Here is a 20,900-nt window from a genome sequence, read left to right on the forward strand (position 1 = left end):
GGCCGCCTGGCGTAAAAGGAGCTTTTCTGGCAAAAATTCTTGTGAATAAATGATTAAATCACTGAATTCTTCAGAGATATGGATGTAAAACAGTCTCGATTCTTGGTTAAAAGCAAAGAAACCGTACAGTTAGTGTTTATTTTACGTATATTGATGAAGTCGCTAGCCTCATAGCCAGGGGCGGACTGGTAATCTGTGGGTTCTGGAGGATCACAGAACGGCCGGTGCCCTGGACGGCCGGCGGCCGCCATTCATTATGCATCACTGTTTTTATCCCCCCTATCCTCTGATTATCTACAGTTCGCATCCAATCCGACAGGTGGCAGCAATGCGCCTGGTTTTTCACCGCCAATCTGATAGACTAGGAACGACGAAAGCACAGAGTAGCCTTCATTGGTTCCTTCCTTGTGGAAGCAAAATAGCGACGAGTGTTAATGCACAATATGGATGGTGGTGGCAAAAAAACTGAAAAGAGCAGGGTGGCGCGGAGAAGGTTAGAGAGAAAAAATTAAAGAAACTGGAGAGTGAAGCATTAAAATGTCATAAATCGACAAATATTTTCGCAAGCAGCAGTCTGGCTGCAACGGCCACGTCGGGTAACAACAGCTCAGCTCCCGGCGATGGTGAGAGGGAGCTGCAGCCGCTCTGACGTGCAGACGGTGCTGGGAGAGAGAAAAGAAGAGGGAGGGGGCAACGATAAACTGTTGGAAGTTCCCCAGACAAGCGCAGGGCAAGTAAATTGGGATGAAGAGGGTTACTTGCTCTGTAAACTGGCAATTGTTATCCATCAGGTAGCTACATTTTAAATCAAATAAATGACAATTAAAGGGTTAGTGCCAGCTAGTCGATGTACCCGTTTGCAATCGTGTCAAGTTACAGTATGCTAGTCCTACTATCCCTCTCCTAAGAAAAAATATTTTAGCCGTAAAACAATGTATGCACACGCAGCATAGCAATATTAATTCAGAAGAAATATAACAAAATATTAATAAAATGAATGGTTTTACTTTAAAGTTTAGGTAGTTAAATTGATGTTATATACATTATTAATCATTTATATATCGTTTTGTTTTCTGGTTAATACTTTCCAATGAAGTTTATGTATACAGGATTTGTCTTGAAATGTGTATTGTATTTTCATTGAAATTTATTATTTGTATGGCAAGATTAATTATGGCAGGGGTCTCCAAACCGGTCCTCAAGGGCCGCTGTGGGGCCTGGTTTTTGTTTTAACCGATCGAGTACCGACAGTTTAACCAATGAAGTTTCTGCTAAAACAAGCAGCACCTGACTGCAATCAACTGATTACACTTGTAAGACACCAGATTGGTGCAGAGGTTTTGTCTTGTTTTGTTGGAATGAAATCCTGCGCCCGCCGCAGCCCTATGTGGAATAGTTTGGAGACCACTGAATTATGGCATAAACAATTAAGTCATTTTATAGACAGAGATCTATAGAGATATATTATAATCAATTGGATACGTAAAACTTGCTTTGAAAAATAAATTCTTTCATTTGTTTATTCAGGTTGATCATAGAGCTAGTACAGAAAATGAATCCAACTCCAGTTCAGCCTTGCAGTACTTTGAGCGCCCGTAGTCAGACAGTCACAGTCTAGACACATTTTCTTCATTTTTCTCTCAAAGTGCACGAAATTGGTGCATTTTACAATAAAATGTAAAAAAATTTTAAAAAATTCTCCCGGGAGGGGCATGTTCCCGGACCCCCCTATGGGGTCTGTGTTTCCCTTCGTATAGCGATTCTTATGGGCTGGGCTGAGTCAAAGTCCAGGGCTGCTTTTTAGTCCCAGTCCGCCCCTGCTCATAGCGTAAAAGGTGACTTATGTATGTACAGGAACCAGTTATTTTTACCTCATTATTTCCTGTCACTGCAGGGGATAAACTCAGCCAATAAATACCATTCTATCTACCTGAATAAGTAATGTTGTATTTAATCCAATTACACAGAGAGTTGAGATACTATTTTGTAGCATTTGGCACTTTTTCGTGGGATTTTAAAAGAAATTCATCCTCTTGGAACATGTCAGGTATAGAAGGATTTCACAACTGTCCATTTGTCACCTCTTCGGAATCTGCTCTCTTCCCCTCTCATTGTGTACCACAACCACTTTTGTTGCAAGTACGAACTTGTTTTGGGCATTTCTTAGGAAGCGAGGAAGGTGAACGTTATTGTCTATAATATTAACATAAATAGTGGCTTGGATCACTCCTCTTATATAAATAACCACGTGAAGAAACTAAGAGTCGTCTAGGTGGATGACGCAGCATTGAAAGATTACTCGTACCAACAATATGACAGCTAAAGGAAGTCTCAACATGAATGGAATTTCATGCCTCCTAAAAGTTTTTGGTTTTTCTTTTAATGTACCAGTAATTTCAACACACATTATGGTGCGTAGGTAACAATTAGATCATTTTTAACGTCATGAAATTGTTCCTCATCGTATTAATCATCGTGGTAATGTCTTTTTGAAATACAAAGTGTCCTGTAATGTATTTGTATCATGACTCTTTCATTTGACCACCTCTATTATAGACCATTCATTAGAACATACATTATCGTGAAGTACTTTTATGCAAACTTGTCAACAGGCTCTCGATGTTTTCTTTCTCACCAGGATTCTCCGGGAAGAAAATAATTATTCAAGAATGGCACTATACTTATCTTTAGAGTAGTGCTGCATCGATTAATCGATTAACTCGAGTAATTCGATTAGAAAAAAGATTCAAATTAAATTTTGCTGCTTCGAGTATTCGTTTAATTAAAATGGCGTTGTAATGGTTTGTTTTGAAAGTGTTTGCATTTAGTTTTATTAATATGGGTGGATGCACTGCCCTCTAGTGGCAACAGTGAATATGACATAACTCATTTCACATGGTTGAATCCAGCCGCTCCCTGTTAAGACCAACCTAATTTAAGTTTTTGTTTAAGCGAATGTTTTTTAATTTATTTGTAATTTAGTTTTCACTATATTTAGTCATTATTTGTGGGAATGTGTGTTTGAACTTTTTGTGAAGAGCAATGTTAAAAAAGAAAAAGAAAAATGGGCATTTTATAGCATTTAAGCTAGTGGACTTTTGTTAGCCAGTTGTTTTTTTGTTGTACTTAAATCCTCGTTTATTTATTTATTTTTAATACGATTTGAGGCTCAGCTCAGGTTTTTAAAAAAATTGTTTTTTATGTTCCTAATCCGATTACCTAATTATTCAAATTAACTACCGTAATTTTCGCACTATAAGGCGCACCTGACTTTAAGCCGCCACCCACCAAATGTGACACGAAAACTGCATTTGTTCATGGATAAGCCGCACTGGACTATAAGCCACAGCAGTCATCACTGTATTATGGGAAATTTACAACACACATTAACCAATAACATTCATTCATTCATTTTCCATGCCGCTTTTTCCTCACGAGGGTCGCGGAGGTGCTGGAGCCTATCCCAGCTAACTCGGGGCAGTAGGCAGGGGACACCCTGAACTGGTTGCCAGCCAATTAACCAATAACACTTTATTTGAAAGTTGGAAAAGCACTATATAAGTATAACACCATTTACCATTTGACAGTAGCATCATAAGATTGTCATAAAACCCAATGAACCACTATTGAGCTTTGAACCAATTGGCTGCAAAGCATCATTGCTTCAAGAAGCTTCATTTGGCCATTGCTACTCCCTTGGGGGAGACAGTCAACCTCTGCTGCCACCTGCTGTCAACACTGTTGTCATCCAACATGCCCCCTAGCATGCATTTCAGTTCAGTTACTGTTCCAGTTGTTTCATTAATTGCTAGTTCTGGTATTTAGTAACACATTACTTGACAGCGGCGCCATAAGACTGTCATAAGACCATCATAATTATGACGTGACACTGCCATGAGCATTAATAAATGAACCAAATGAACCACAATGAAGCTTTGAGCCAATTGGCTACAAAGCATCATTGCTTCAAGAAGCTTCATTTGGCCATCACTTCTCCCTTTGGGGGGGTGGGGGGGGGGGGTACAGTCAACCGCTGCTGCCACCTTCTGTCAACACTGTTCCAATTGTTTCATTAATTGCTAGTTATGGTATTTGGTAACAATCATAATTATGACATGACACTGTCATTAGCATTAATGAATGCTTATAACAGACATCATTTAGTGTTATCTGGCAAATTATCTCACTTTTGAATGGATGCAAAAGAGCTGGACACAAATGGACTTAGTAATATAATTTGCCAGATGACACTTAATTGCATCTGTGATAAGCATTGAGTAATGCCCGTGATAGTGTCATGTCATAATTCTGATGGTCTTATCACAGTTTTATGACACTGCTGTCAAATAAAGTGTTACCAAATAGCATAAATAGCAATTAATGAAACAACTGAAACAGTAACTGAATAAATAATTAGCAAAGAACATGAATTTTGATTGTTATTTACATGTGTAGCGCTGCCATGCATGCTAGGCGGCATGCGTTACCTATTATCCCAAATAAATTAACAAATAAGCAACACTGGAGTATAAACCACAGGATTCAAAATAAAGGAAAAAAGTTGCAGCTTATAGTCCGAAAATTGCACTAGTTTATCGATAAATTGACTACTAAAATAATCGATAGCTGCAGCCCTACTTTAGAGTAATGCTAGAATTATCCTTACCACATAATCTATATCAATAAGCAGCATCCTGACCAACCTATTTTATTGGAAGGAAGGAAGGAAGGAAGGAAGGAAGGTAACAGTATTTGCAGTTGTGGGACGAGAAAAAGTACAATCGTTTGTTCCTGTCATTTGCGCCATTCTAAACCTGATCTCGACTGAGCCCTCCTCGGTTGACACTGACAGCAGTGATACTGCTTTCTTGCAAGTTGTCACTTGCAGTTGTTGGTTTTCACAGATGCGAAGTCTCCATGACTGAAAAAGATTGAAACCTTTGTAAGTTTGGTTGAAAAGTATTTTTTTGTTCCCACTCACCAACTTTGTTTTTTTTCTCACAATGTGAAAACAATTGTCTTTTGCCAAATTTTACTCAATTTCAGAGTCTAATCTAATAATAAGTGACATAAAATTGAAAAAATCCATACGTGACAAACAACTACTGCATGTTTTGTGTTTTTTCCATGCGAATGTAAGTTGGTGGTGTTGGCCAGAGCCCAATACAAAATTACCACAGAAAACACTGAAATGATGAACTACAGCCAGTGGATTGTAATAATGGTTCTGTTTTGGAGATGAAGAAAAAATGGTGGCGCACTGTGAATATGATGTTAAACTAGAAACTGAGTTTCTGGAGAAATAACTATGGGGCTTTGCTGTGGGGAGATACAGAGCTTAGCCCCGCCATGGTTGATTTGGGGACATTCCAGGGATAATATCAGGTCACTTCCTGTTGATTTGGGGACATTTGGGAGACACCTATTGTTGATATCTGGCCACTTCCTGTTGATTTGGGAACATGTCCTATTGATATCAGGTCACTTCCTGCTGATTTGGGGACATGTCCTGTTGATATCAGGTCACTTCCTGTTGATTTGGGGCCATTTGTGGGACATGTCCTGTTATCAGGTCAATGCAATGTAGATGCCATTGGAAATGAATGAGAAATTTGGACATACATGGCCGTCAATGGCATCAACTTACATATGCATCAATGGAATCCATGTATATTGGAATCAATAGAAAGGACGTACATGGCTGTCCATGGCATTGACGTGCATCATCCCCATAGACATCTGTTTACATGGGTGTCAATGCAAAGTAGATAGCATTGGAAATGAATAGGAAATTTGGACTGTCAATGGCATCCCATTAGAAATGAATGGGGCAGTTTTTGGCAAAATTCTCGGGAACCGTAAGTTTTTTTCCAAATTCTGTATACAACTTTTATGCCCCTCACCGTCCCGGAATTTTTTATGTCTAAATTGTTCGAATGACCCCCGAAAATTGTTCGCCCGTAAAGGTGATTAAAAAAAAAAAATTTTTTTCGAAACGCTACTAGTCCTACAATTTTCGACCAAATCACATAATTTACTCATCAAATATTACAGGACGGTAGGGGGCATAAACTTTGTATATAGAATTTGCCAAAAACGTATGGTTCCCCCCAAATTCGCCAAAAACTATCCCGTTCAGTTCTAATGGGATACCATTAACAGCCAGTATGTCCAAATTTCCCATCCATTTTCAATGGAAGGAGAACATAGGTCCTTGTGATTTTTGATCATTTACCATGACAGCCCATTGACCTTCAACTGGCGCCCATGTAACTGGATGCCATTGACAGCCATGTACGTCCAAATTTCTCATTCAATTTCATTGACCAAAAACTTATCATTAGAGCCCATTGACATTCAACTGGCACCCATGTAAGTCCATGCCATTGACAGCCATGCAAACAGGAAGCGACCTGATATCAATAGGACGTGTCCCCAAAATGTCCCCAAATTTACAGGAAGTGACCTGTTAGATCTGTATCTACCACAGCAAAGCCCCATAGTAATTCCTCCAAAAATTGCAGTTTGTAGTAGCTTTGAAGTATTGTTTGTTAAATTAAACTTTTGAAATTGTCATTTTTCGCTTCAAACCCAAAGATGAGGTCGTGTAATTCGTAAACAATGTCTGTACCAGCCATTACTCACAAGCCCCTCAGGTTGGAGAATTACAATATACTATGACTCATAATGACGCTTGGTTTCGCAGTAAATATAACAGACTCTGACATCAGTCTGCTGATTTCGGTTGTTAATGCACTATTGTGAGGTGTTGATTTGGTCTCCAAGCCAACATCAAATGAAATGTCTTGATCAGAATTATTTTTCTCTCGCTAATAACAGCTGAATTTTTTTAAAAAAGCAGCCCTCACATTTGAGTACAGTAATTTTCGGAGTATAAGCCGTTACTTTTTTACTTCATTTTGAATCCTGTGGCTTATTTGTTGATTTATTTGGGTTAACAGTTAACACATGCCTCCTAGCTTGCATTGCAGCACTACAGATGTGGACAACAATCAAAATTCATGTTCTGTGCTAATTATTTCTTCAGTTACTGTTCTAGTTGTTTCATTGATTGCTAGTTATGGTATTTGGTAACACTTTATTTGACAGTGGCGCCATAAGACCGCCGTAATTATGACATGACACTTATTACTGAATGCTTATGACAGATGTCATTAAGTGTCATCCGGCAAATTATGTTACTAACTCAATTTATGTCCAGATCAGCACTTTTACATCCATTCATAAGTGAGATAATTTGCCAGATAACACAAAATGACATCTGTCACAAGTGTTCATTAATGCTTATGACAGTGTCATGTCATAATTATGATTGTCTAATAACAGTCTTATGGTGCCACTGTCAAACAATGTGTTGCCAAATACCATTAACTAGCAAATAATGCAACAACTGGAACAGTAACTGTATAAATAATTAGCACAAAACATGAATTTTGATTATTTAGCGCTGCAATGCATGCTAGGAGGCATGTTGGACGACAACAGTGTTCGCAGCAGGCAGCACCTAAACTCCTGGCAACAAAATTGAGTACACCCATTAGAAACTATGTATATCCCTAAATGTCCAAATTGAGTACTGCATGTCATTTTCCCAGGGGGTTAGATATTAATGGCTATATTTTGAGTTATTTTGAGGGGGAAGTAAATTAACTCTATTATATAAGCTGCACACGGACTACTTTTCATTGTGTCAAAGTGTCAGTGTTGTCCCATGAAAAGATATACTTAAATATCTGCAGAAATGTGAGGGGTATTCTCACTTTTGTGATACACTGTATGAACATATGCCGTTTTGGTGTCACATTTGGTGGGTGGTGGCTCATTGTCAGATGCGCCTTATAGTGTGAAAAGTACGGTACTTGAATCGCCATGTGGTAGCTTTTGCAGTCCCACTGTAGTTGTATGTTCATTCATAGGTGAATAAGGTGTAAATCAAGGTGCTCTCGTATGCCTTTAAATCATAACTGATTGAAAAACAAAGAAACCTTTGGTTCTAGTTTATAACATCTCTCCATACTTTTAGAGCCCCTGTGCACTGCCCCCCAAATGTGGATGAGACTGAGCCACACCCCAATACTGCAACAGTAGACATTTCTCTGCATTACCTCGATCTGCCACACTCTTTCATATTCTAAACAGGGCTGCACTAGGATGACACGGCATTCTCTATTTGCTGCTTAATTCCGCATCCGATGCTCAAATTTCCCTTAGGGATTAATAAAAATGACCCTTCAAATTGATTACCACATTTCCATATACCTACTTAGCTAATGAACTGTCTGTTTTGTGCTCAAAGACACTTTTACAAGGCCTCATATAACATATGTGAGTGATTGATCAAGTTGACCAGGCAGATGAACCAGAATCCTAAAGAAATGATAAAAAAATACACATATGTAAGAATAAATCAAGAGATTTTGAATTGATAAAATACTCACTGGTGTGGTGCAGCACAGAAAAAAAATATACAGTACCCACTCAGAGTCTGGTTGCTTATTGTGCAGCTTTGGTTATACATATACCCCAAGAGAGGAAACATTTGCATCAGGATTCAGAGAGAAAATGCAATTGAGTGAAGTCTGAGGTCACAGGGGTCAGAGAAAGAAGAAAAAGGACTTAAAGTGCGTATGACACCAAAAAAAATGTTGATTTCATATTTCACGCGGTGTTTTATGCTCCTGAATGAAATGGACCGCTTGGCAGGGCCGGCCCAGCCTATACGCAGATTATGCAGCTGCTTAGGGCCCCTGACCACTAGGGGGCCCCCAATCTGGCAAGTGTTTATTTATATTCTATTTTGTTTACTACAGTTTGCTTTATTTGACTTTTGATACTTGATTACAAGCTTAAAAAAATAAGTTCTTCCTTAACTTTTTTCTTTCCTCTTTTAGAAAAAGGTTTGGCGCTATCTACTGTAAGTACTAACAATCTTTTGGGGTGAGAAGTTTGAAGTATGCAGTGCAACGAAATATGATTAATATACAAAATATGGACGTATGGGTTGGATTGCATGTATCGGTTTCACAGTACACTGTGACGAAATGGTGGGCCAAAAAATATGGGCCCCTTTGCATTATTTTGCTTAGGGCCCCAAAATGGCCTGGGCCGGCCCTGCCGCTTGGATGTGTGTTGAGGCGATTGTTTTATAAATTCAATTTTTGAATCCCGCGCCATGAAAATGAGTGACTTCAGACTCGGGTTTAGGACGAATGCGAATATGACGTCACCCGGGTCAGCATCTCACAATACAGCATTGCTTTATAGCATGCAGATGGACTGTGGATTGAGCTGATTTTTTTGGGATTAATTCGTTTATTTTTTGCATCACGCCAGCTAAACGGCTGCAGAAAATTGTTGCTGCACCAGGGAGAGGCGTGTGAGCCTTTTTGGGTTTCAAAAATTCACCGCGGAGTTATGCCAAAACAATATTGTATTTGTATTATGTTAAATACTGGCATCATGGCGCACGTTTTAACACGGAGGTAGCTTGCATTTTGTGGCTGATTGTCCACCGGGAATGCCACTCGGCCGACGAACGGCAGCTTGTTTGCACCCCCTCTTCGTGTGCCCGGTGTTCTGTAAAATTTTCAACCCCATCAGAAATTGCAACTTTATGTTAAAAATGGCTGCGAATACAGCCATTACAAAGTAAACACTGCAAACTTTCTTTAAATGAAAGACTATTTACTTACATTTGATCATGGACGGACATGTAAAAAAGTTCTCCTCAGACACATCCTGCCATGTTGGCTGCACAACAACTGCACGCCGCTCTCTTGACTCTTACTGTTTACGTCTTTGCCGTGTAGCAAAGCACTATTTTACGGCATATTCGTGTTGACCATGTGGCAGCTACGCGCTCGTCTGAAAGGGTTAAATAATATATTTTAATTTAAAAGCAAAACATGATTAAAGATAGTTCAGGACAATATAACAGCATTTTTGGGGGATTTTTTTTCTCCTTATTAGACTTAAACCCTACTTTACAGAGTGAATTTGAATGAAACACACTGGGACAATAGCAAAATTCCATAACAACTAAAGATATCCTGATCGATCGGGATGCTGATTGATCGGGTCCGATCACGTCATTTTCAAAGTATCGGAATCGGCAAAAAAATATCGGAAATGCCTTTTTTAAATATATATATGTATGTATTTTAAATAAATTGTTTTCTAATTGTATTTAACGTTACAGACAAAATGTCTTCCAGGGTCTTTAGTTTTGCCTTAAAGTAGGGCTATCAAATTTAACGCGTTAACAGCGGTAATTAATTTTTAAAAAATTAATCACGTTAAAGTATTTAACGCACTTAACGCATGCGCTGCGCGACCCACTCACGCATTGTCGCGTTCAATCTATAATGGCGCCGTTTTACCTACTTATAGACCTAAAAGGCAGCGTAAAATGAGTAGAGTGAATTTTGGCAGTCTTTGGAGCCCTTTTTTAATTGGCTAAAGCCTTAAAATCCCTCTCTCAACAATTAGAAATATCGTGGGAAGTAATGTGGGGAAGAAAGATAGTTGTTGATCTTTTTCTTAACACCCAATGTTGTATCCCAACGCAGAGAAGATATATCAATTGGTGCCACTACGCACGGTCATGGTTACACTTCCCATCATGCATTTTGGTAGAACAGTTAAATGGCTACAGTATCATTTACTGAAAGCTCAACAAATACACTAAATGGCAATATTTAGTCACAATATACAAAGTCCTATTTATCCTTTAAGAATTACAAGTCTGTCTATCCGTGGATCCCTCTCACAGAAAGAATGTTAATAATGTAAATGCCATCTTGAGGATTTCTTGTCATAATAAACAAATACAGTACTTATTTACTGTATGTTGAATGTATATATTTGTCCGAGTTATATTCATTTTTTTCTTAATGCATTGCCAAAATGTATATGATCGGGAAAAAATATTGGGAATGATGATGAATGTTACAGAGCCCTTAACCTTAAATTTATAATGGACTGTAATTGATAATACACAAAACAATAAGTCGAATGAATATTTTTCCAACTTTAGTAAAAATACAGCTTCATTTATACTGGGGGAAAATGACTCACCTGAGTATCCTGTCATAATGTAGCTGTACCAGTGATTCCTTTCTTTTTCTCCATTCAAACGCTACATAAATAAGTAAAAAGTTAAGATGATAAGAAACATAAAGAAGGTGAGGAAAATATGCAATAAATACAGAAGGACAAGGAATTAACCATAGTACAAAGCTGTGGACTACAGTGAATTTTAAAGAGCAACACAGAAGGCTATGAATAAACCATTATGACTTGCTTCACTGACAATATTCTCCCAGAATTCACTTAAGTTGGTCAGGGAATACAACAGCGGAAGTTATAGTAAACCTATGGCTTTCTTTTGGGTCACTGTATTTTGTGCACCAAAATATAACGTCATTTTAAATGTGTCAGGACTCCGGAGCAAACACTTATGAGCAATTTCTACAAGATTATCATTATTTCATTTGCATGGCGAAATCTACAAGTAGGAATGGAAACCTTTTGAAATGAATTTCAGTGTCGTATGTGTTATTTATCAACACAGTATTCTGTGGAATCTTAATGTGAGAGCTATTAAATTTGGATCAGTATAAAAAATATATAGTATTTCCGTACAGCTAAAGAATCATGTTTTATGCTTGAGTGGTACATATTGACAGATTTCTAATAATAATACAAATTTGATACGTTAATATGATACAGTAATCTATAGATTAGTAGATTAAAACAAGATAAGGATTTGTTGTCCTGTCCTTCCTGCCAAATATGCCGAGTCATAACATTACTGGTGTTGGTTTGCCATAATTGTCATCTTGAACTTGAGCACCATTCATATAATGAGAAAAGCAAAGGGGTTTGCATGAGTCATCATTTTTTCCCCCAAGGTTATGTGAGAAAGTATCCTCATGCCTCAGCCAAAGGAGAAGAATATGGACGCCCTCTTGTGACTATTTTTGACATTGATTTCAATGATGGTGGGCCACTTAAAAATATTTCAAAACAAACAAATCAATCAATCAATCAATAAATAAATACAAAGTGATATGTGGACTTGAAACATGTAATGTCATAATACTTAGGTGTACACTTCATAGCTTCTTTGTTTATTTTACTCACAAGCAAATTTATTTCCTTTAGTGATATGCCAAAATGGATTTTGGCATATGGCATTTTTTGAGGGAATGTGGCAAAATGGCTTTTGGCATGTAGCCTTTTTTTTTTTTTTTCATTTATTTATTATTATTATTTTGTTAGTTTTCGGTATGTGGCAAAATGGATTTTGGCATGCGGCATTTTTATTTGGTATGTGGCAAATGGATTTTGGTATGTGGCATTTTTTTGGTATGTGGCATTTTTAGGGGGTATATGGCATATTTGCAGGCCATACATATCCATGCCATTAGCGGCTATGCACTTCCAAATTTTCCAATAATCTTAAATGGCAGAAAAATGTGTGTGGCTGTTATTTTTAACCATACACTTACCATTACAGCGCATTGACATTCAACTAACAGTCAATACGCTGTAATGGTAAATGTATGGTCGAAAATTTGCACGTGCATAGCCGTCAATGCCATAGCCTTACTTGAATGCCAGTTGAATATCAGTGTGCTGTAATGTAAAGTGTATGGTCAAAAATCGCAGCCACACATGTTTTTCTGCCATTTAAAATGAATGGAAAATTTGGACGTGCATGGCCGTCAACGGCATGGACGTGCATGGCCTGCAAAAATGCCATATCAATAAAAAATTTAAAAAATTTTAAAAAAGCCACAAACAAAAATCCATTTTGCCGCATACCAAAATAAAATGCCACATACCAAATAAAAATGCCTCATAGCAAAATCCATTTTGCCACATACGAAATAAAAATGCCACATACCAAAATCCTTTTTGCCACATACCAAATAAAAATGCCATATACCAAAGTTCATTTTTCCACATACCAAATAAAAATGCCACATACCTAAATCCATTTTTCCACATACCAAATAAGAATGCCTCATACCAAAATCCATTTTGCCACATACTAAATAAAAATACCACATACCAAAATCCATTAAACCACATATCAAAAAATGCCACATGCCAAAATTCATTTTGCCACACGCCCCAAAAAAATGTCACATACCAAATAAAAATGCCACATACCTAAATGCATTTTTCCAAATACCAAATAAGAATGCCCTATATCAAAATCCATTTTGCCACATACCAAAATAAAATGCCACATAACGAATAAAAATACCACATACCAAAATCCATTATACCACATATCAAAAAATGCCACATGCCAAAATCCATTTTGCCACATACAAAAAAAATGCAACATGCCAAAATCCATTTTGCCACATACCAAAAAAATGCGACATGCCAAAATCCATTTTGCCACGTACCAACTAAAATGACACATGCCAAAATTAATTTTGCCACACACCCCAAAAAATGTCACATGCCAAATAAAAATGCCACACACCAAAATCCATTTTGCCACATACAAAAAATGCTTCATACCAAAATCTATCATTCCAAAAAATGCCACATTCCAAAATACATTTCGCCACATACCAAATAAAATGGCATATACCAACTAAAAATGCCACATGCCAAAATCCATTTTGCCACATACCAAAAAAAATGCCACATGTCAAAATCAATTTGGCCACATACTAAATAAAAATGCCACATATCAAAATCCATTTTGCCAGAAATCAAAAAAATGCCACATGCCAAAATACATTTGGCCACATACCCAAAAAAATGCCACATACCAAAATCAATTTTGCAACATATCAAAAGAATGCCACATGTCAAAATCCATTTTGCCACATACCCCCCCAAAATTGCCACATACCAAAAAATGCCACATACCAAAATCCATCATACCAAAAAAATGCCACATTCCAAAATCCATTTCGCCACATACCAAATAAAATGCCACATACCAAAAACATGCCACATACCAAAATCAATTTTGCCACATATAAAAAAATGCCACATGTCAAAATCCATTTAGTCACATACCCCCGAAAAATTGCCACATGCCAAATAAAAATCCCACATACCAAAATACATTTTGCCACATATAAAAAATGCCACATATCAAAATCCATTTTGCCACATACCCCAAAAAATGCCACATGCCAAAATCCATCATACCAAAAAATTGGCACATTCCAAAATCCATTTTGCCACATTCCAAATAAAAATGCCACATGCCAAAATCCATTTTGCCACAAACCCCAAAAATGCCACACACAAAAATCAATTTTTCCACATACCCACCCAAAAAAATGCCACATGTCAAAAGCCATTCACCCACTTACCAAATACCACTTTTGGTTCTCGGCCCTGCTGTTAAAATCCATTGTGACCATTATTTAATGACTTCTGAAAATTTGCAAAGGCCTACTTTTGTATAACTTTGAGATGACTTGTCAAATAAGTGAGATGACACAAGTTAAATACTCAAAGACTTCTTGTGCAGCGCATCATGTTATGTCTTTAACATGATTTAACAGAAACAGCATTAACTTTGGCAGAGAGTATTCCTTGCTCTGTTTCACATCTTTGGCTAAGTTCCAAAATATTATCACTCCTTGCAAATTTATTGTTTTAAACCCAAGTGCCCCAAAACATTTTTTAAATTTAGCCGGAGTACAGTACAGTATTTGCGTTCCTCTTGTTAAGAGCACACAGTTGCTCTTTTTCAGTTAACACACAAATGCGGAAATTGAGGGATGGCAGGCGGTGCAATGAAAAATGTCATTGCATGTAACTGACTTTCCTAGACAAATTTCCTGAGCGAAACATCTAGGAAAATTTCTGCTCTGAACCTCCGGTTTAGAAAGAACAATAGGAGTTGCGGTTGAAGTAAGCAGTGTGTTGACAAAGGTATAACTGCAAAATAAAACCAGAGGAACCCACGGAATCTGCAAAAATGGATTCAGCACGACGTACCTGAGACTCCGAGACATTCTGTGCTGTGCGTGAACTCATGGAAGCGCCTATATGTGTGGTTTGAAGTGGAATGTTTTGAACAGCGTCCAGCTTCATAGCGCCAGTGTGGATTTACCTCGCCATATGCCATAAACCAGCTGCAGCATCGATTATTTTAGTAGTCGATTAATCTATCAACTAGTTAGTTCAAGTAATCAAATAATCAGATTGGCAACATCTAATGCGCTGCAGAATCAATTTTAGGAGATGTAAAACAAAGGGTTGCTGAGACTGCACTTTCAAAAGAGCACTAACTGCAAATACAAAAAAAATCCTAAGCGTTTCTTCAAACTATGCAGAATTGCACTTTCATTAAAATACATTAACATAATTGAGCTTAACCTCAAACGGTATTTAAAAAAAAATATATATATATAAAAGAATATATAAGGATATCCCTTATTGGCCCGAATATAAGACAGTGTTTTTTGCATTGAAATAAGACTGAAAAAGCGGGGGTCGTCTTATATTCGCGGTCTAGACCTTATACCCATTCACGACGCTAGATGGCGCCAGATATCATTGAAGCGATGTTCTGTCATGACAGATCTTAGCTACTCTCAAGTTTAGCTAGTTTGCATTATTTTATTGGAATGTTTTTCCTTATTCAGATTTGTTTCAAGACTACAGTTACAGTTAGAATTCACTTTGATGGTTAATGCAATTATTGCAATTTTGTTGTTTTATCACAATATATTGTTTATTTACATTTCAAAAACCAGAAGCCATTCATTTATGAATGTGATTGCACTTTACTTTGATATTTAAATGTTCAGATATTAAGATTTGAATGAGGCAAAATAACATGCTTTTTCTCTCAAATATATTGTTATACTCATTTGTTTCAGATGTACTGTAATTATTTTCAGTCTAAAAATTAATTTGGTCTTCAAAAAGTCTTTTTTCAAACTTGAGTCTTGAATAACGGGGTCGTCTTTTAATCAGGGCCGTCTTATATTCGGGCCAATACGGTAAGTACAACTATAGAAAAATTGACTAACATGCACAGCAAAAGTCCGCTAGCTTAAATGCTATAAAATGCTAACTTTTTTTCCAATGCTCTTAACAAATCGTTCAAACACATATTCCCACAAAAACAGCTAAATATACCTATAAACTAAATTATGAATGCATAAATAAAATTAAAAAAACATTAGCTCTAACAAAACCTTACCTTATGTTGGTCTTAACAAGGAGCAGCTGGATTCAGCCATGGTTGACAAGTTATGGCATATTCACTGTTGCCACTAGAGGGCAGTGTAGCCACCCAAATCAATAAAACTAAATACAAACACTTTCAAAACAAGCCATTAAAATGCCACTTTAATTAAATGAATACTTGAAGCAGCAAACCGCTTTTTTCTAATTGAATTACTCGAGTAAGTCGATTAACCGTTGCAGCACTAATTAGCAGTATTTCATTTGCGTGTCAGTTGATATTTTAATGGATAATTAAAAAATTTATGAAGACTTTCGACTCTAACAAGACATTCTGGGTGTCCTCTGCAGCTTCCACCAGCACCAGCACTACAGCCAAGACTTCCAGTCACGTCACACGCTGTAGTGATAGCCAGAAGAACTACTGTGTCAATGGGGGAGAGTGCTTTACCCTTGAAATGATGCCTGGCAGTACAAAGTTTTTGTGCAGGTAAGAACGTAGACCTTACAATACTGGCTTTGATTCAAGCTTTTGTGTGTGTGCTTGTTTGATGAGTGTGCTACTTTTTGTTTTTGTTGTACTGTATTGTCTATGTCGAGCTACTCTGGAAACAATTCATTCACTCTCATGTCAATTACTGAGAGTGGTTCCACTTCAAAAAGCCAAGGACGCAAGGAGGGAAACTATACATAGGCACTTACCAGCCACTAAATTAACGCTACGTACTTTTGCAATTGAGCCAATGAAAGCCAATACAAGATCGCTATCTGCTGTTGCAATCCTGTCAAATGTGTTTCAGGAGTATGGACTGCCTTATATGAGCTGTCCGGTTACTGTATGACTTGTGCGAGACTTATTATTTTCCATTGAAAGTTGGACTCTGATTGTTTGTGTCATTGATGATCTGAGTCGTTGGGGGGATCCGGTTTTGTGACCTCCTTGCTTTTTACCAATGATTTGGTTTCTGTTGCTTTCATCAAGATGTGATGTTCAACTCTCACTCTCACTGTAGCTGAGTGTAAAGTAGCTGGGGCGAAAATCATCACCTTGTCCTCAGTCAACTAGAGTGAGGAGCTCAGTTATCTGAGAAAAACTCAGTAAGTCGCTGCTCATTCTTACCTAGAGGTACTAGATGAGCTGGCATCTGTTTTGGAAGCTTCCTGAACACCTTCCTGCTGAAGTCTTACGGGTATGTCTCTGTTGAGGTGGTTGTAGCTCAACGTTGCATTCGTAGGAAGAATTGACGGAGAATAAGTTGTCTTTCAGCCAAAACTCGGCGTATTTAATTTCCATCGACATATAGATTCATCCTCTCTCATTGCTGTCTTCACAGGCAATCCCACAAATCAAAGTAATCAAAGTCATACAAAAATATAATTAGCACTTTAGACAATTAAGTCCCATCCTGCCATCTTGTGGCGAAAAGATAATATATCAATAATAACAAGCAATAGGAACATTATTTCAACATCAGCTGAGGACACATTTATGAATACTAGGGTTGTGTTTTTGCTCCCGATCTAATCCCGATCGTTTTAGTTTGAGTATCTGCCGATCTCGATATTTCCCGATCCGATTGCTTTTTTTTTTGCTCCCGATTCAATTCCAATCATTCCCGATAATTTTTCCCGATCATATACATTTTGGCAATGCATTAAGAAAAAAATGAATAAAACTCGGACGAATATATACATTCAACATACAGTACATAAATACTGTATTTGTTTATGATGACAATAAATCCTCAAGATGGCATTTACATTATTAACATTCTCTCTGTCAGAGGGATCCATGGATAGAAAGACTTGTAATTCTTAAAGGATAAATGTGACTTTGTATATTGTGACTAAATATTGCCATCTAGTGTATTTGTTGAGCTTTCAGTAAATGATACTGTAGCCATTTAACTGTTCTGTCCAAATGCATGATGGGAAGTGCAACCATGACTGTGCGTAGTGGAACCAATTGATATATCTTCTCTGCATTGGGAAAAAACATAGGGTGTAAAGAAAAAGATCAGCTACTACCTTTCTTCCCCACTTTGCTTCCCCACGATATTTTTAATTGTTGAGAGAGGGATTTTAAGGCTTTAGCCAATTAAAAAAAGGGCTCCAAAGACGGCCAAAATTCACTCTACTCATTTTACACAGCCTTTTCGCTCGATATGTAGGTAAATGGGCGCAATTATAGATTGAACGTGACAATGCGTGAGTGGGTCGTGCAGTGCATGCGTTAATTGCGTTAAATATTTTAAGGTGATTTATTTTTTTAAAAATTAATTACCGCTGTTAACGCGATAAATTTGATAGCCCTACTTTAAGCCAAAACTAATGACTCTGGATGAGTGTAAGACATTTTGGCTGTAACGTTAAATTAAAAAAAAACGATTTAATTAAAAAATATTATATATATATTAAAAAAAGGCATGGCCGATATTTTTTTGCTGATTCCGATACTTTGAAAATGACGTGATCGGACATCTTTAGTTTGGTCTCAACATTGGTAGGGACGATATGAGCAAATTAAGATTGCATTATTTGAACATCACTAAACTAATATTAACATACACAATAAATAAAAGCTTGTTAATCAGCTCTTAACTATCCAGGAATGCAAAAAAAAAAAATCTTAAGACCACTCAACATTGTCTAATTAAAGAATTTAAATATAATAATATAATAAAACTAGGGCTGTCAAAATGATCGTGTTAACGGGTGGTAATTAATTTTTTAAATTAATCAAGTTAAAATATTTGACGCAATTAACGAACATGCCCCGCTCAAACAGATTAAAATAACAGTGTCATGTCCATTTGCTAATTGTGTTTTATGGAGTTTTGCCGCCCTCTGCTGGCGCTTGGGTGCGACTGATTTTATAGGCTTCAGCACCAATGAGCACTGTGTAAGTATTGACATCAACAATGGCGAGCTACTAGTTTATTTTTTGTTTTAAAATTTTACAAATGTTATTAAAACGAAAACATTAAGAGGGGTTTTAATATAACATTTCTACAACTTGTGCTAACATTTATCTTTTAAGAACTACAAGTCTTTCTATCCATAGATCGCTTTAACAGAATGTTAATAATGTTAATGCCATCTTGTTGTTTTATTGTTATAATACACAAATACAGTACTTATGTACGGTATGTTGAATGTATATATCCGTCTTGTCTTATCTTTCCATTCCAACAATAATTTACAGAAAAATATGGCATATTTTATAGATGGTTTGAATTGTGATTAATTACCATTAATGAATTTCTAAGCTGTGATTAACTCGATTAAAATTTTTCATCGTTTGACAGCCCTAAATAAAACTTCTATGTCAGGGAATAACAAAAATAAATAAAATGGAGCTGACCTTCAGGTAAAACACTACTGCTTTTGTCCACAAGCACAGCCAAACTCAACAAAAACATGAAAGCTCTAGTGGGCTGCTTTAAGACCACATACATTTCTCACAGTTCGCATAGAGGAGGACACTTTTCTCTAAGCAGCTTCCTAGTATTTTTGCAGGTTAGCAGGTTCACGTAGTTTAATGTTACGCTAACACTGATGCGGGTAGGACTTTCATTAGCAAACTTAGTGGTGTGCTCCCCACTTCCACAACATTGAAGTCTTTTTACATTTCATACAGTGGCTGCTGCCGGCTGAAAAAAAATAATGGTGGGGTCAGTTAAAACAATTAAAACGTGGGGAGACAATCTAAATAGCCTATATAATTGAAGTCATTATATAACGCAAATAAGTTGCTTAAAAGTTGGTGGGGAAAATTTGAGCATCCTGAAAAGTTGCTAGTGTTTTGTCCCTACTGTCCCTTTGCAAACCTACGCCCGTGGATGAGGTTCTGTTGGTTTCATCAAGATGTGATCTTCAACTCTCATCAGTGTGGTTTGTAGCTGAGTGTGAAGCAGCTGGGGTGAAAATCAGCACCTTCAAATTTGAGCCCATTGTCCTCAGTCAACTAGGGTGAGGAGCTCAGTTATATGAGAAAAACTCAGTAAGCCGCTGCTTCTTATCTAGAGGTACCAGATGAGGTGGTTCGGGCATCTGGTTGGGATGCTTCTTGAACGCCTTCCTACTGAAGTGTTCCGGGTATGTCCAACTGAGAGGAGGACCCAGGACACGCCGGAGAGACCATCTCCTGGCTGACCTGGGAACACCTCGAGGTCCCTGGGGCATGAATGGACGAAGTAGCTGGGGGAGTAGAATATCTGGCTTTCCCTGCTTAAGCACTCTGGATAAACGTAATGGATTGCTGATTATTGTATACTGTAGGTGTCACCAAGCTGGTGGCTTGTGGAACCATTGTACATATTGCAAGTGTTGGGACATTGGGATTTCCTAGGAAGGTTGTAGAGGTGATCATTTGAAAACTTAAATACGTACATAGATTTATAGAAACAAAATAAAGCATAATTCTCAATTTCCTGCCATTTTAAACCCATACATCTATTTTACCGCTCAACCTCTAAAGAGGAGCCTTAATCAGTGCCAAAGAAGTGCTGTACTTTTCAGGTCGGTGACCCCTGATAAACTATGTATATGATGGGTTTTGAATGGATCGCATTGGGAGCCGTTTTCAAAATTGATCTTCTAGTCGGACATAGCTTTTACATCTAGATGTGCTACATACAGTAACTGGAGACTACTAGGGAAGTAAGAAACCATTACCAAAAGTTACTTTGTAA

At 37.4% G+C, this 20,900-nt stretch overlaps 1 protein-coding gene across 3 annotated transcripts in view; it reads left to right on the forward strand.

Moving 5' to 3' along the window:
• The window catches only part of nrg1 (neuregulin 1), a 55,281-nt gene that overhangs the window by 12,082 nt on the left and 22,299 nt on the right, over positions 1–20,900 (forward strand). For all 3 annotated transcript variants that reach the window (XM_057818202.1, XM_057818201.1, XM_057818203.1), the window contains exon 3: positions 16,558–16,696. In XM_057818202.1, coding sequence (XP_057674185.1) covers positions 16,558–16,696 — 139 coding nt within the window. The remainder of the gene's footprint in view (positions 1–16,557; positions 16,697–20,900) is intronic.

The sequence above is a fragment of the Corythoichthys intestinalis genome, chromosome 17 (genome assembly GCF_030265065.1).
Source record: "Corythoichthys intestinalis isolate RoL2023-P3 chromosome 17, ASM3026506v1, whole genome shotgun sequence".
Classification (NCBI taxonomy): Eukaryota; Metazoa; Chordata; class Actinopteri; order Syngnathiformes; family Syngnathidae; genus Corythoichthys; species Corythoichthys intestinalis.